Source organism: Amphiura filiformis, chromosome 12 (genome assembly GCF_039555335.1).
Source record: "Amphiura filiformis chromosome 12, Afil_fr2py, whole genome shotgun sequence".
NCBI lineage: Eukaryota > Metazoa > Echinodermata > Ophiuroidea > Amphilepidida > Amphiuridae > Amphiura > Amphiura filiformis.
In genome coordinates this window covers 44,055,715-44,068,886 of record NC_092639.1, presented here as the reverse complement: position 1 = coordinate 44,068,886, position 13,172 = coordinate 44,055,715, and the positions used below count along the sequence as shown (strand labels likewise).

The 13,172-nt window shown below is 38.2% G+C and overlaps 1 protein-coding gene across 1 annotated transcript in view; it reads left to right on the top strand.

Moving 5' to 3' along the window:
* LOC140166262 (uncharacterized) overlaps positions 1-13,172 on the top strand; it is a 146,274-nt gene that overhangs the window by 95,687 nt on the left and 37,415 nt on the right. Inside the window, exons 18-21 of the mRNA XM_072189670.1 lie at positions 7,693-7,791; positions 8,474-8,572; positions 9,308-9,406; positions 12,833-12,931. Of these exons, the coding sequence (XP_072045771.1) occupies positions 7,693-7,791; positions 8,474-8,572; positions 9,308-9,406; positions 12,833-12,931 (396 nt within the window). The remainder of the gene's footprint in view (positions 1-7,692; positions 7,792-8,473; positions 8,573-9,307; positions 9,407-12,832; positions 12,932-13,172) is intronic.

The following is a 13,172-nucleotide window of genomic DNA, read 5'->3' as shown; positions in this document are numbered from 1 at the left end:
GTGAACAACCACCTGTCTTAGCATTTACAATTTCACCAAACGTCAGGTCATCAACATATTTCCATTTCAGGGGGCTTCGGATGCAGCATCATTGACCATGGCGGAAAAAATAATCGGACCAAATTTAGTGCCCTGAGGCACTCCCCCCGAAATAGATTGACATGCTGATGACCTACCTTTGATTCTAACAGATTGGGTGCGATTACACAAAAAGCTACTAATGACAGGAATAATACTTGGGCGAATACCTATATCAATTAACTTTTGAACAGCAATATTGTGATTAATCCTGTCAAAGGCTTTAGTAAAGTCAACAGCACATAAGGTTGCATAATGGCCAGCCTCATCAATACCTTTAAGGACAGTGTCTACAACATCCACTAGATAGTGAGTAGTTGAGCTGTCCTTCACATTACCGTACTGCTGTTTATCAATGTGAGGGTAAAAGTCGACCATAGTCCACTCAGCCAGAAAGCTCTCAAAGATCTTACCGTTGAGGCGGGTAAGGCTGATAGGCCTTAGTTGATCAAGGCTTTTAGCATTAGGTGTTTTAGGTATCGGAGTTATTGATGAGGTTTTCCATACTGCTGGGAACACACCTTGGTTTAAACAAAATATGTGAGTTAATGGCTCAGTTAGTTCAAAAGCAAACTCCTTTGTGACTCGCGGTGGAATGTCAGCCGGATGCGTGGACTTGTTAGACTTAATGTTACGTAATTTTTTGTTAACTTCACCAGGTGATGTGCGCGGCGGAGGTAGAGTAGGGCAATAAGCGGACAGGTTCCCAAGATCAAGCGGGGGTAACTGGTTACAAATACCAGCAAAATGATTGTTGATTGCTTCAGCGATAATAGGAGGATCCTTTGAGATTCCATCGATCTCTATGGTCTTTGCAGTGGATTTTCCTCCAGCTATGTTTTTAACATATTTGTGCTATTTACCTGGTTGGTTACAACGCAACCCATCGATGTTTTTATTGTAAAAGCTGGTTTTTGCGTTGACTATCTCGCGTTGCACTTTATTACGTAACTGTTTATAGGTGTCCATATTCCCACACATATAGGCTTTCTGACGCTGGTTTATTAACCGCTTTATGGATTCAGTCAGCCAGGGTTTGTCATCCTCCCTGTGTTTGACACATTTCTCAGGAAAATGAGTATGGAATTTTTCCAACAAGAGCTCTTCCAAAACAGATGCTTTCTCATCAGCGCTTTCAACATCGTAAATTGCTTCCCATTTTTCAAGAGTTATCCACTGCCCAAAGCTGCGAATTGAAGAGTCAGTTAAAGGACGCACATACGAACGATCAGCTTTAGGTTCGCGAACTTGTTTGTTTGGCTATTTTAATTATCAAAATACTAGTTTTTTAATGCTATGGGGTAACAGAATTATTAAAAAATTAATAGCTGAACCCAATAGTTCAGCCAAGGACTGGAAACGACATATTGATGACTTTATATAGAGTGTATTCAATAAACCCAAGGCGGAACGAGAGTTGCTAAGTAACCGCTATCCGAACCATAAACACACATGCATGATCAGACAACGAGTATTCAATTTCCTCATAGCATCCCCCGTTGTACACACGTCAGTCGAATTTGGCGGTGTTGGTTTGTTGGTTTGTTAGCCCTCCAAGTTATAACATCGTTCACTTTATGTTGAACATAAGCCTCGCTGTAATAACATAAAGATCAGTCTGATCAGTGTGATATCACAGAGCAGACCCTTGAGAGGGCACTTGGCTCATTTGCATGGCAGTCGGACTCTCCATTGTATTTGAACATTTTGTGTATGGAGAGCAATGGCGACCCGTCATTGTATTTGTTCATGTGTGTATGGAGAGCCACTCTTGGAGCCCATGGGACTTAGGCTAGGTCCTCAGGTAGAGTCAGACGCTGTATGTACTAGAAACGCCCATTCTTGATTCTGCGTTCATTCAATGTTAGCATTAAATTTGTATTGCCCGGCGGCCCCGCGTAATGGAAAAACCTGGGTTTATATGCCTTATCTGGGTTTAGACTGCGATATGCTAAGGTTAAGGCATCTTAGCCATAGGTAAGGAACGTAAACCCAGGATAAGGCCGTCTAAACCACAGGTAAGGCGCCTTATCCCTAGATAAGGGATGTATACCCAAGATAAGGCAGTTTAAACCCCATGTAAGGGACATGAACCCCAGATAAGGCGGAAATGACACATTTATGCTTCTGCTTTCATTCAAAAATCACATTTACGCTCTACCAAATGGGGGCCATCTTGGATTTCTGGGAAAAAATTATTTTGTAACGTCAAACTAATGTCAGATTCGGATTTCTTGGGGTCGACTTACCGGAAATAGTGTCTTTGTACACGATTTTAGGTAATCTGGTTCAAAACTTATTTTTTTCAAGATGGCGCCGGCGGCCACCATCTTGGATTTCTGGGTAAATATGAGTTCGTAATGTAAAAGTAATGTCAAATTTGAAATCCTTGTGGTCGACGTATCCAAAAAAGTGTCTTTGTACACGATTTAAGGTCTTCTTGTTCAAAACTAATTTTTTCAAGATGGTGCCGGCCACCATCTTGGATTTCTGGGTGAAAATGATGCCGTAATGTCAAACTATTGTCAGAATCGGAATCCTTGTACTCGACATATCCGACAAAGTGTCTCTGTGCATGATTACAGGTGCTCTGGTTCAAAACTTAAATTTTCAAAATGGTGGTGGCGGCCATTTTGGATTTTGGCCTCTAGCGAAAAATGCCGGGATTTTCGCGAGGGACATGGTGGCTATTTTTTTTCTAAATAGTCCATAGAAGTCGAATCAATCGTCAAACCTTACTAGCCAGAGAGTGGTCACCAAAGTGAACTTTTTCACCTAACTAACGCGTTCATTTGTGTATGGAGAGCTCATAGAGGTCATATGGACAGCTTCTTTATGAGGCACTTCTCCATCGGTTTCAGGGCGCAGTTCATTGAACTCAGCGGGATTCTATTGCAAGTGTTTTTATATTATTACAAAACGGATCGTGGTTATTGCCTTGACAAACCTAATAAATAATTCATACCAGGGATTAATAAATCCAGGGGTGCGGACATTTCATTGGTCGCAAACCACCGGGATTCGATACAAGTTTGCGTTGTAAATGAATGCGTGAATAAGAGTGTCATCCCCTTGGCGCGATATTTGATTTCTGAATATACTCAAGTTGCCGTTCAAAATGCCCAAAAATCATCAAGATATTGCAATACTGTCTAAAGTGATGTAAAATTGTGGCAAATTTGTATGATTTATCGCACATAATTTCTGCGTAGCGTGGAGAATCATTTACATAGGATTTTGGAAAAAAAATGTGATAATTTTAGGGAAATATAGAATGGCAGAAGAAACAAATAAAACATTTTCCAGGAATGTGTAGACCATACTCTTTCTATACTGAAATAATTCTTAAAATGAAGTTGTTGGATGATTTTAGTTGGCATTTCTAGAGTGTAAACATGTAGGCAGATAGTAGAGAGGGCACTCTATTCACGAGATTTCTTTTCCAACGCCAAAATAGCACGAATTTTGGTGGTTTGCGAGTGAAGAGTGTCGATGTCCGCACTATCGATGGACTACGTAACTGTTCAATAGGTTTTTGTAAATGAGCTAAACTCCTCAAAAAAAGTTTGGAAACTTTCAAAAACGGTTGTATATCAGAAAATTTTGAAATCTATCTCCATATTGTTTCATACCAGCGAAATCATTGTTCTTTTCTGTCAACAATGATACCTCATTTGTGACGATGGCATATTGCACGGCTGAGTAACTTGCTTTGAAAGACAGAGAGGTCTCAAAGAAAATGTGCGAAACTGACCATTATCTTCGCTCATCTTATTGCTCTTAATGAATGAACGAGTGGTTTAATGCATGAATAAAAGAATGAATGAAAAGTTGTTTGCAGTACATCATGTTGAATGAAAAGTGCTAGGATGGGATTAGCAGTTCTACTACTTGTGGATTCAAACAGATCAACGCAAGTCAACCTATCTTGCTGGTCACTTCTTCATAGTGGTCATTTGCAAGAAATTTCTAAGCAAACTTGGTTCGATTACCAGACCTGGATAAGGCTCGCGCTATTGGTCAGCTTGAGGCTGGCATACCTCAGAATCACGGCAACATTTGGATTTTCCTGCAGTATGATCTCCAAGCTAAAAGTCAAGTTTCGTCAGACCGGAGATGTCAAAGACAGACCCAGAAGTGTCCATCCAAGAAAAACAACGGCTGCAGAAGGTACGTGAGACTGACAGTACAAAAACCGTTTTTAATAAAACAGTGTGGTATTCCTTACTCATGTTTACTGATGCAAATGGCGCAGACAATGACAGATTTGGCACATTTTGTTTGAGACCTCCTTGCCTTTTAAAGACAGTTACTCAACAATAAAATAAGTTATGGTCACAAATTTGGTATAATTTTTGACAGGAAAGAAAAAATATGGAAATAGATTTCAAATTTTTCTGATATAAAGCCGTTTTGGTAAGTTTCCAAACTTTTTTTGAGGAGTTTAGTTTTAGTGGGTAAGCTGTACGTCTCTTTGCATTGTTAAGACAACCACGCTAGGTTTTTCGATCAACGTACTATGCGTGTTTGGTCAAGCGAGGATAATTTGTAAAGCAGCAAGTAATGGTGAGGATGTTGCCCTTTTTGACGACTTCTGACTTTTGATTTAGCCCAAAATGAATCAATAAAATCGTGTATAAGATATTTGTGGGGATACTTAGGCGCTATTACAACAATTTAGAAAATAAATGGGCACTTCTGGGTTGGATATTATAGATTCTATAGAATTTAAGTATGATATATTTTCGATGGTAAATATATTTTCACTTTCAAAGTTTGTAGTTTTCATAATTGCAATTTCGTAATTTTATATAAAAAGCACATATAAATATATAATTGTAAGAGTATGGGATCATTTTGAAAATTAATAATTGCGAAACGTCGGCGGTAGAGTTCAGAAATAAATGTGTATTTCAGGAATTGCCGCGATTCCTGCAGTAGTTCTTATGAATAGAATACAATAGCGGATACCAGAGGATGATTTAATGAAGCCCCATCATGCACTGCAAACGTGTTATCACCAGAGTTTCAACTGCCTCTTTACTTTTCAAATCCCATTGAATTCTGTGCAAAAGACGTTGTTTAAGAATTGTGCGTGTGTCATTATTAGTTGGTCGATTTCAGATCTAAAGTGATGTATGCATGAAGGATAATTCACACCATCTGTAGGTAACATAAAATGTGAAATCGACCAGCATTGTGAATGCGTTTTTATTGTAAATATACCAGTCCAAATTCAAATTTAACCATGGCCGCCAATGCAGTGTGCGAGCAGTCGTGTCATGTTCACTCACACAGCTGTGCTAACCGCAAGTCAACACAGTGGCGTGGTGGGAAGTGCTTAAATCATCCTCTGAGCGGATACAATAGCGAATTCAATAGAACTCTATTACGGGTAAATAAACCTCGTCGCGCTGCTAAATTTCACTTCTTATTTTTTCATTAACTAACCGTTATTTCATCAATTAACCGTTATTTTTAAACTTTGGAAAACCTCGACCGAGGTTTTTAATATAGACTGGACATGGCAGCCTTCATACATTCTAATGTGTAATCGATCAACAAGAGCATTCAATTTATTTAAATGAAACGCCTAACGTCAGGTGGGTGGTAAAGAATCGACAATTAAAGCCTCCTTACAGACTTCAGACCCACACAAGCACACATTTGGGATACGTGAGTACAATGGTACCACTTTACACATGACTGCCCTTACACATGACTGTAGTGTGGTCACTTATTGATACTCGCCTGTTGTGTAGAGCGTTAATATGATGCCGGATCAGTGACCAATTTAATGGCGGAACCCCGTTATTCGAAACAATGGTACCACTTTTATGAATAGCCTGTCGCAACTTCTAATCGGCATCAAACGAACAAAAGATTATATAATCTATTGCGACTCTATTTCTATTTAAAAGCTCTTTGGTACATTCAACGTCCAGTTTTCGAAATTGGGTGACTTGTGCTTGGCAGGTGTGAAATACATCTGACTGGGCGTTTTAATTACGTAACGAATAAAGGCATTGACATCATCGAATGGCTGCCCAGTGCTGTTATGTGTTTAGTTATTATATAGGCCTAATAATTATTATTAAATGTATTCATCATTCCTTTATTTTCCTTCTCTGTACTTATTCTTTCCTAGGCCTACACTTAATCACTCCTTCGCTCTCCTTGTCCCCTCTCACCCTCCCTCTCTCATTCCCATAATTTTCCTTATATTTCTATTTATCTACTTGTCTTTATTATATCTTTTCATTTCTCCCTTCCTCCAGCCCTCTCTCATTCTCCATATCTCCTCCTCCCCTCTTCATCCCTCCTCCCCTCCCAAGACTTCTCACAGGGGTGAATCTGCCTCTTCCCAACCCCCCTCCCCTCTTTGAGTACGCCACTCTTTCTATCTCCTTCTTAAAATAAAATTAAATGGAAATTTCTTAAAACAACCTTTATATAGGCTTATACTTATACTTACATGTATACGTATAGTGTGGAAATGGCAGCCTTCATACACTCCAATGTGTAATCGATCAGCAAGAGCATTTAATTTATTTAAATGAAGCGCCTAAAGTCAGGTGGGTGGTAAAGATGATTGCATCGACAGCTATAGACTTCAGACCCACACAAGCACACATTTGGGATACATGGGAACAATGGTACCACTTTACACATGACTGCTCTTACACATGACTGTATTGTGGTCACTTATTGATACTCGTCTGTTGTGTATAGCGTTAATATGATACCGGATCAGTGACCAATTTAATGGCGGAACCCATTTGTTCGAATCAATGGTACCATTTTTATGAATAGCCTGTCGCAACTTCTAATCGGCATCAAACGAACAAAGCATTATATAATATATTGCGACTCTATTTCTATTAAAAGCTCTTTGGTTATGATTGCAGACCAGATCTGCTCTACTTTTTAATCCCTTGATTTTTGTTTTCTGTTGACATGTACATTGCTTTGAGAACTTGAAACTGGACGGATTTATGAACATGTTTATGATGGTAATATTCACATATTCACATATGCAAATAATTAGAAATGGCAATGTGAATGGGATTTTCCATTAGTTTTCCAAGCCAAATGTTTAAATTTTTTACAACCCCCAAAAAACCACCCATATTGTTGTAAGCTTAAACATGTAAACAATTTTAGGCTGAAAAGAGGGGACAACCATCATTTGGCACGCCGTTTGGAAATTTAATACCCCCTGCGGGAGGGTCATTGCAAAGCCCTTGGAAAAGGCAAATTAGGTCCCTCAAAAATAAATTAAGGCCTCGGATAGCAACGTTTGCACAGTATATTTTGTGGGACATGAGAACACATCAGACATATCGAAATGCATTCTGAGTACGAAGAATGTCCTTATGATATAACATAATTTTGAAATTCGCGATATAATACAAATTTTATGGCAAATGATTAAAAATGGTTTCATATTTATCAGTCATCGAAGTAAAAATTTACCAATCTAATGATATTTAAAGAAAAGCCAACGAAGGAAAATGTTAACTAGAAAGGCAAATATTTTGCTTTATTTTGTGGAAGCTCCCATTGTTTGCGGTGAATATTAGATGGTAAGCACGTTTCGATTTGTCTCTTCAGCATGGATGGACTGCTCTAATGCTTGCATCCGAGAACGGACATACAGAGATTGCCACTTTTCTTACTCAGGCAAAGGCGTCATTGGATATCCAGGCTCAGGTGAATATAACTGGATATGCAAACATTTAATGCTTTTAGTTTATCTATCTGACAGTGCCGACATTCTTTGGCTTTTGATAATTTTAAGGGGTCATTCTGAAACATTTTGAGCCAAAAAGGAAAATAGTCATAAATTCATCAATATAAAAAAGGAAATTGTTAACTAGAAAGAAAAATATTTTGCTTTCATTTTATAAATAATTATTTATTATAAATAAATAAATAAACCATAATACTGAATGGATTTTTGAGAGCCACCAAGTTTCTATTAAAGAGACAGTATAGGTTAGATAACTAACCAAAGAATGAGCGGCTCTTTTCAGAGCCATCAAACTTAAAAAAAAGACAGATATGATTGGTATTATATTTTTGATTAGATATTCAGAGTTCTAAATATTTTAAACCAACGAGTATGACGTTGGTTATACGTCGTATATATAAATATTTCTCAGCAATATAATTTCTAATTTAATAGTGCAAGGTTTAAGTTTTATAACCAGGTTATTACTGAAAGCAGGTACCGTCTGTGCCCTTCACCCTTATAATATTTAGTATAATTTCTAATTTAATAGTGCAAGGTTTAAGATTTATAACCAGGTTATTACATTTTATAATATTGTGGAAGCTCCTATTGTCCGCGGCAAATATTAAATGGTAACCATGTTTTATTTTGTCTCTACAGGATGGATCAACGGCTCTGATGCTGGCAACCCACAATGGCCATACAAAGATTGTCACGTGTCTTATTGAGGCAAAGGCGTCATTGGATATCCAGATTCAGGTGAGGTTTACTTCATCTATATAGACATTTGATGCTTTTAGTTTATTTCTCTGCCAGTGCAAACAATTCTAAGGCTTTTAATAATAAGAAATATAAAGGGATTACACTGAAACATTTTGAACCAATAAGGAAAATGTTATCTAGCAAAAAATATAGATATATAGATGGTAACCACGTTTTAAGTTGTCTGTACAGCAAAGATCGACTGCTCTGATGCTGGCGTCCCAGAGTGGCCATGCGGTGATTGTCCCAAATCGTATTGAGGCAAAGGCGACATTGGATATTACTTCATCTATATTTTTAGTTTATCTATCTACAAGTGCAAAAATTATATAGCCTTCGATAATAACTGTATAATGGTCATTCTGAATATTACATTGTAACCACGTCTCAATTTGTGGAACAGATTGTTTCGTGTCTCATTGAGGCAAAGTCGTCATTGGATATCAAGGTTTAGGTGAAATTGAGATGATTTTTTTTATTTCATCTATCTAAATATGCAAACATTTTATGCTTTTAGCTATCTACCAGTGCAAAATTTGTATGGTTTTTGATAATATTTTGGGGTCATTCTAAAATATTTTGAACCAATAAAAGTATTAGATTATATTTTGCTTTATTTGGTGGAAGCAAAATATAACATAATACAAGCATTCTTTTATAAAACAAGCCATACATGAAGAGGCAGATTTAGCAAACCTTATATTGTAATTAATCATCAACTTGTTTTTACAGGATGGAGGGACTGCTCTGATGCTAGCAGCCATGAATGGCCACAAGGAGATTGGCAAGTGTCTTATTGTAGCTAAGGCGTCATTGGATATACAGAATCAGGTGATGTTTACTCCATCTCTCTAGATATGCAATCATTTTATGCCTGTAGTTTTCTATCTACCAGTGCAAACTAATTACATGGCTTTTGATAATATATAAGGTCATATTGAAACATTTGGACCAGTAAGAGAAATGTTAACTAGAAAGACACACATTTTGCGGAAGCTCCCATTGTTTGTGGTAAATATTAGATGGTAACCACGTTTCGAGAATGTTAACTCGAAAGACATCTATTGTGAAAGATCTCTGTTATGTGCCTCCCCAAATATTAAAATAATGTTTATTAAAAGTTAAGTATTGAGTCATCAGACATTAGATTTCACTTATTTTAATATTTATCTCCATTGGTCTGTACATGGAATATTCTGGAAACTCAATGCAAGAATGATTTGCTCAATGGAGACTTCTAGATTAGTCATGAAGGCCACAATATTAAATGGTTGCGCTATTAACGTAATCATGGTACAGCAAAGTAAATGATAGTGTTTGGTTTGTGTTGAGGTAATGTGTTATTTTTAGAACTAATGTATAGAGAGTAATGAGCCTGATTGGCTTGTGGTGATTTTTATGCACTATTTTTAATAATATATATGGGATGATTAAATATTGTAATATGCCATAAATAGGTTAAGATTATTCCAGAATGGTAAGAAAAGATATATAAAGCCAAAAGCCTGGATAGGAAATGATCTAGGGAATCTGTATGAAGTTCGAAGAGGGAACTCTGTGAAAATGTTAGCCAGTATTGGTACAAATGTTACCATAATTGAAGTCTTCAAACTTCGGTTCGCGGTTCTTGTGTGTTAGAGAGAATAAAATACGCCAAAGGTGGTAGTAGATCCAATAGTGTTTGATTGTGCTGTCGACTCAAAGAAGCGGCAGACTGAAATATATCCATCAACTAACTGTGGTATTTTGCTGTACTATTATCTGACTGTCAAGTGGAGAGAAAGATTGCTCAAGAGATCTCCCGAGAGAGGAGTTTACGGTCAACATAGACGACCATTTGGAAAGCACTAGCGTAGCTAGGATAGTGAAGACATATTCATCAGGACTTTGGACTGAGACTGTGGTAGACCAGGGGTTTCCCTTGTAGTCCAGTAGTTTGTCATAACCATTGTGCAAATCATATTTGGCAGAGATATAATACCTATAGAGCTAATCATTATAGGTTATGGATCCATTTCAACATGATCCATGTTTTGTGGGAAAAGGTCATTGAACTTTGAAAAATTGCTCGGACTTGGGTAAAATAACCAATAATGTGTTTATCCTGTGGGTTATGAGTAAGTTTCAGACTTGTAGTCGAGTCACTGAAAGTCGAGTCCGAGTCGAGTCGAGTCATCGAGCCCTCGAGTCTCGAGTCGAGTCGAGTCATGAAGCCTTCGAGTCCGAGTCGCGTCGAGTCATTTCAAGTTGTCAGTCGAGTCGAGTCGAGTCAAGCCATTCTGTCGAGTCGAGTCGAGTCGAGTCGGATATATTTTGTCGAGTCATTTCGAGTCACTTCACGTTTTATATGCTCATGATACCAGCTGTCAACTTGTTAGCCCAATTTGCATGAATTTGTACTTTTTTGAAATTAAAATCCCAGTGAGAGTACATAATATTAATTTATGAATCTATGTGCTCCATCCAGTGCATTGTGGAAATCAGCAATCAGTCAGTATTGCCATTAGGACCCGCCATGAGTATGGGTACGGGTGCGTGTCCCGGACCACGAGTACTTGTACGGGTACGGGTCCCAGGCCATGGGTACGGGTTTCAGGTCATGGGTAAGGGTACGGGTACGGATCCCTAGCCATGAGTATTCAGTACGGATCCATTTCAAAACAGGGTGCGAGTACGGGTACGGAGCCATGGGTACGGGTACGAGTATGGGTATGGAAATTGGGACTCGAGTACGGGTACTGGTCCAGTAGTGGTATGGAAATTGGGACTTGAAGTACTTGTATGGGTCCTATTATGGGAATGGGTATAAACAAATTAATTAATTAAGTACAAAAAGAGATCAAATATTGGTGGTCATAGTGAATCTAGCCTAAAGGTGGCATATTTTGGGATGCAAGTGAAAAAACTATGTCTATGTACAGTATGGACAGTCAGACTGTGCAATACTAATTTCAACATATATTTAGCAATGATGTAGCTTTCGAGTCTTATTATGCACATCTGGATAATTATATCCATGTTTTATTAATATTTTAAAATTCATATACATCCCAAATTTCTGTATATAGAACCTCTCTATTCATTTGACTCAGATGCACAAGCCCAGGCCTGGGCACAAGAAGTACATGTGGCTGGTGGAAATGCTCACACCAGTCAGTCACATTGCAATGTAGTTCTTCATGTGTGCAGCATCATAGGAGTGTATTTGGATGGGGAATAATCAAAATGATTAATAAAAGCTATAATAATGATATTTTAACATGATAACTTGAAATTCACCACAAAAAAGAAAGTATCTCGAAATTGTTTTCCCAGTTTGCTGGTTTTTTTTTTTCTGTATTGATCAGTCATTGTGTGAATGAGACATGTAGCATACATGTAGGGGTGTGTGCACAGGGTGTTAGAATGACGTGTGTGTAGCATTCATGTACATTTTGTGTAGCCAGGGCTGGATTTACCTTTTTCAGGTCCCAGGACCAGGCTAAAATAAAATTAAGGGCACTTGCTATAGTTGCTATCTGGATCCATGCGTTACTCCCCACCCAACCCCATCCATGATGTAACCTATTTGTTTTGATTATGATCAGAGGACTCACATGGAATTTCCTGCATTTGTGTAGCACATACTGTATGGTACCCATGGGTACGGGTACGTGTCCCGTCCCGGACCATGAATACGGGTACAGGTCCCATGCCATGAGTATGGGTCCGGGTCCCAGGCCATGAGTACGGGTACGGGTACGGGTACGGGTCCCAATCCATGAGTCCGAAGACAAAATAGGGCATGAGTACGAATACGGGTCCAAAGCCATGGGTACAAGTACGGGTACGGGTATGGAAATTGGGACTCGAGTACGGGTACGAGCACTATAAGTCTGGTAATCAGCAATGATGGACAATGGACTTTTCCACCATGCCAAGTTTGAAGCATGTAACATTGTACACACATATAATTTATATTTTAAGTTATTATAAAGATGCTGAGAGATAGTAAGCCCACTTTGTAAAATATAAGAATCACAATACACTGAGATGTGTGGAAGAAAACGTTCAGGTATTGTTATTTGATTGACAGCCATACTGCACTAATTAATCAATGATGATCAATTTGTTGTACATAAACAGTATGTTTGCGTGTTTGCTGTTGAGTTAATTCGGAAGCCGGTGATTTTGGCCTGGGTCATTTTAGTGACTATAACAATCCCATTGTCCGCGATACATATTAGATGATAAACACGTTTCAATTTGTCTCTGCAGGATGGATGGACTGCTCTGATGCTGGCATACCAGAATGGCCATATGGAGATTGTCACATGTCTTATTGAGGCAAAGGCGTCATTGGACATCCAGACTCAGGTGAACAAAAAGAGATCAAATATTGGTGGTCATAGTGAATCTAGCCTAAAGGTGGCATATTTTGGGATGCAAGTGAAAAAACTATGTCTATGTACAGTATGGACAGTCAGACTGTGCAATACTAATTTCAACATATATTTAGCAATGATGTAGCTTTCGAGTCTTATTATGCACATCTGGATAATTATATCCATGTTTTATTAATATTTTAAAATTCATATACATCCCAAATTTCTGTATA